This window comes from Acanthisitta chloris, unplaced genomic scaffold (genome assembly GCF_000695815.1).
Source record: "Acanthisitta chloris isolate BGI_N310 unplaced genomic scaffold, ASM69581v1 scaffold39286, whole genome shotgun sequence".
NCBI classification, from domain to species: Eukaryota; Metazoa; Chordata; class Aves; order Passeriformes; family Acanthisittidae; genus Acanthisitta; species Acanthisitta chloris.
This window is the reverse complement of record NW_008679428.1, coordinates 33,203-33,663: the sequence shown is the minus strand read 5'-3', so window position 1 is coordinate 33,663 and position 461 is coordinate 33,203. Positions and strand designations below refer to the sequence as shown.

The following is a 461-nucleotide window of genomic DNA, read 5'->3' as shown; positions in this document are numbered from 1 at the left end:
CATGTCACACCTCCACTCCTGACCCCCCAAACCATAGCGAATCCCCCAAATCACAGGTGCTGCTTCAGACATCCCATCAGAGTCTCATTTTCAGCCAAGTCTGCCTTAGCTCTCTTTCTAGCTCAGATATTTTAGCTACAACCGTGGCCTGGGTCACCCATGGTGTGGGTGGAAGGAGAAAGGAGTTTGGACTTGGCTTCTTCTTAGCACAGGTTGAGGGTTTCAGTGCAAGTACTGAAGTCCACCATCAGCCTCAACGAGCCCCTTCCTCATTCTTCCCCAAAAGCATGTCAGCACTTACTGGAGAGGCATCTTGGGCTTCACACAACTTGGACACTGAGGTCTGAAACTCCCCGATGAAATCATGTCCCCCGTCACTGTCATAGTCGTAACAAATCACCTGGGGAGGAAGGAACACAAACCAGTCTCAGATGCAGTAACTATCTCCTGCAAGGAGACCT

The 461-nt window shown here is 50.5% G+C and overlaps 1 protein-coding gene across 1 annotated transcript in view; it reads right to left on the bottom strand.

The window, feature by feature from the left end:
* CPNE2 (copine II) overlaps positions 1-461 on the bottom strand; it is a 26,740-nt gene that overhangs the window by 4,755 nt on the left and 21,524 nt on the right. The window contains exon 7 of the mRNA XM_009077272.1: positions 302-400. Coding sequence (XP_009075520.1) covers positions 302-400 — 99 coding nt within the window. The remainder of the gene's footprint in view (positions 1-301; positions 401-461) is intronic.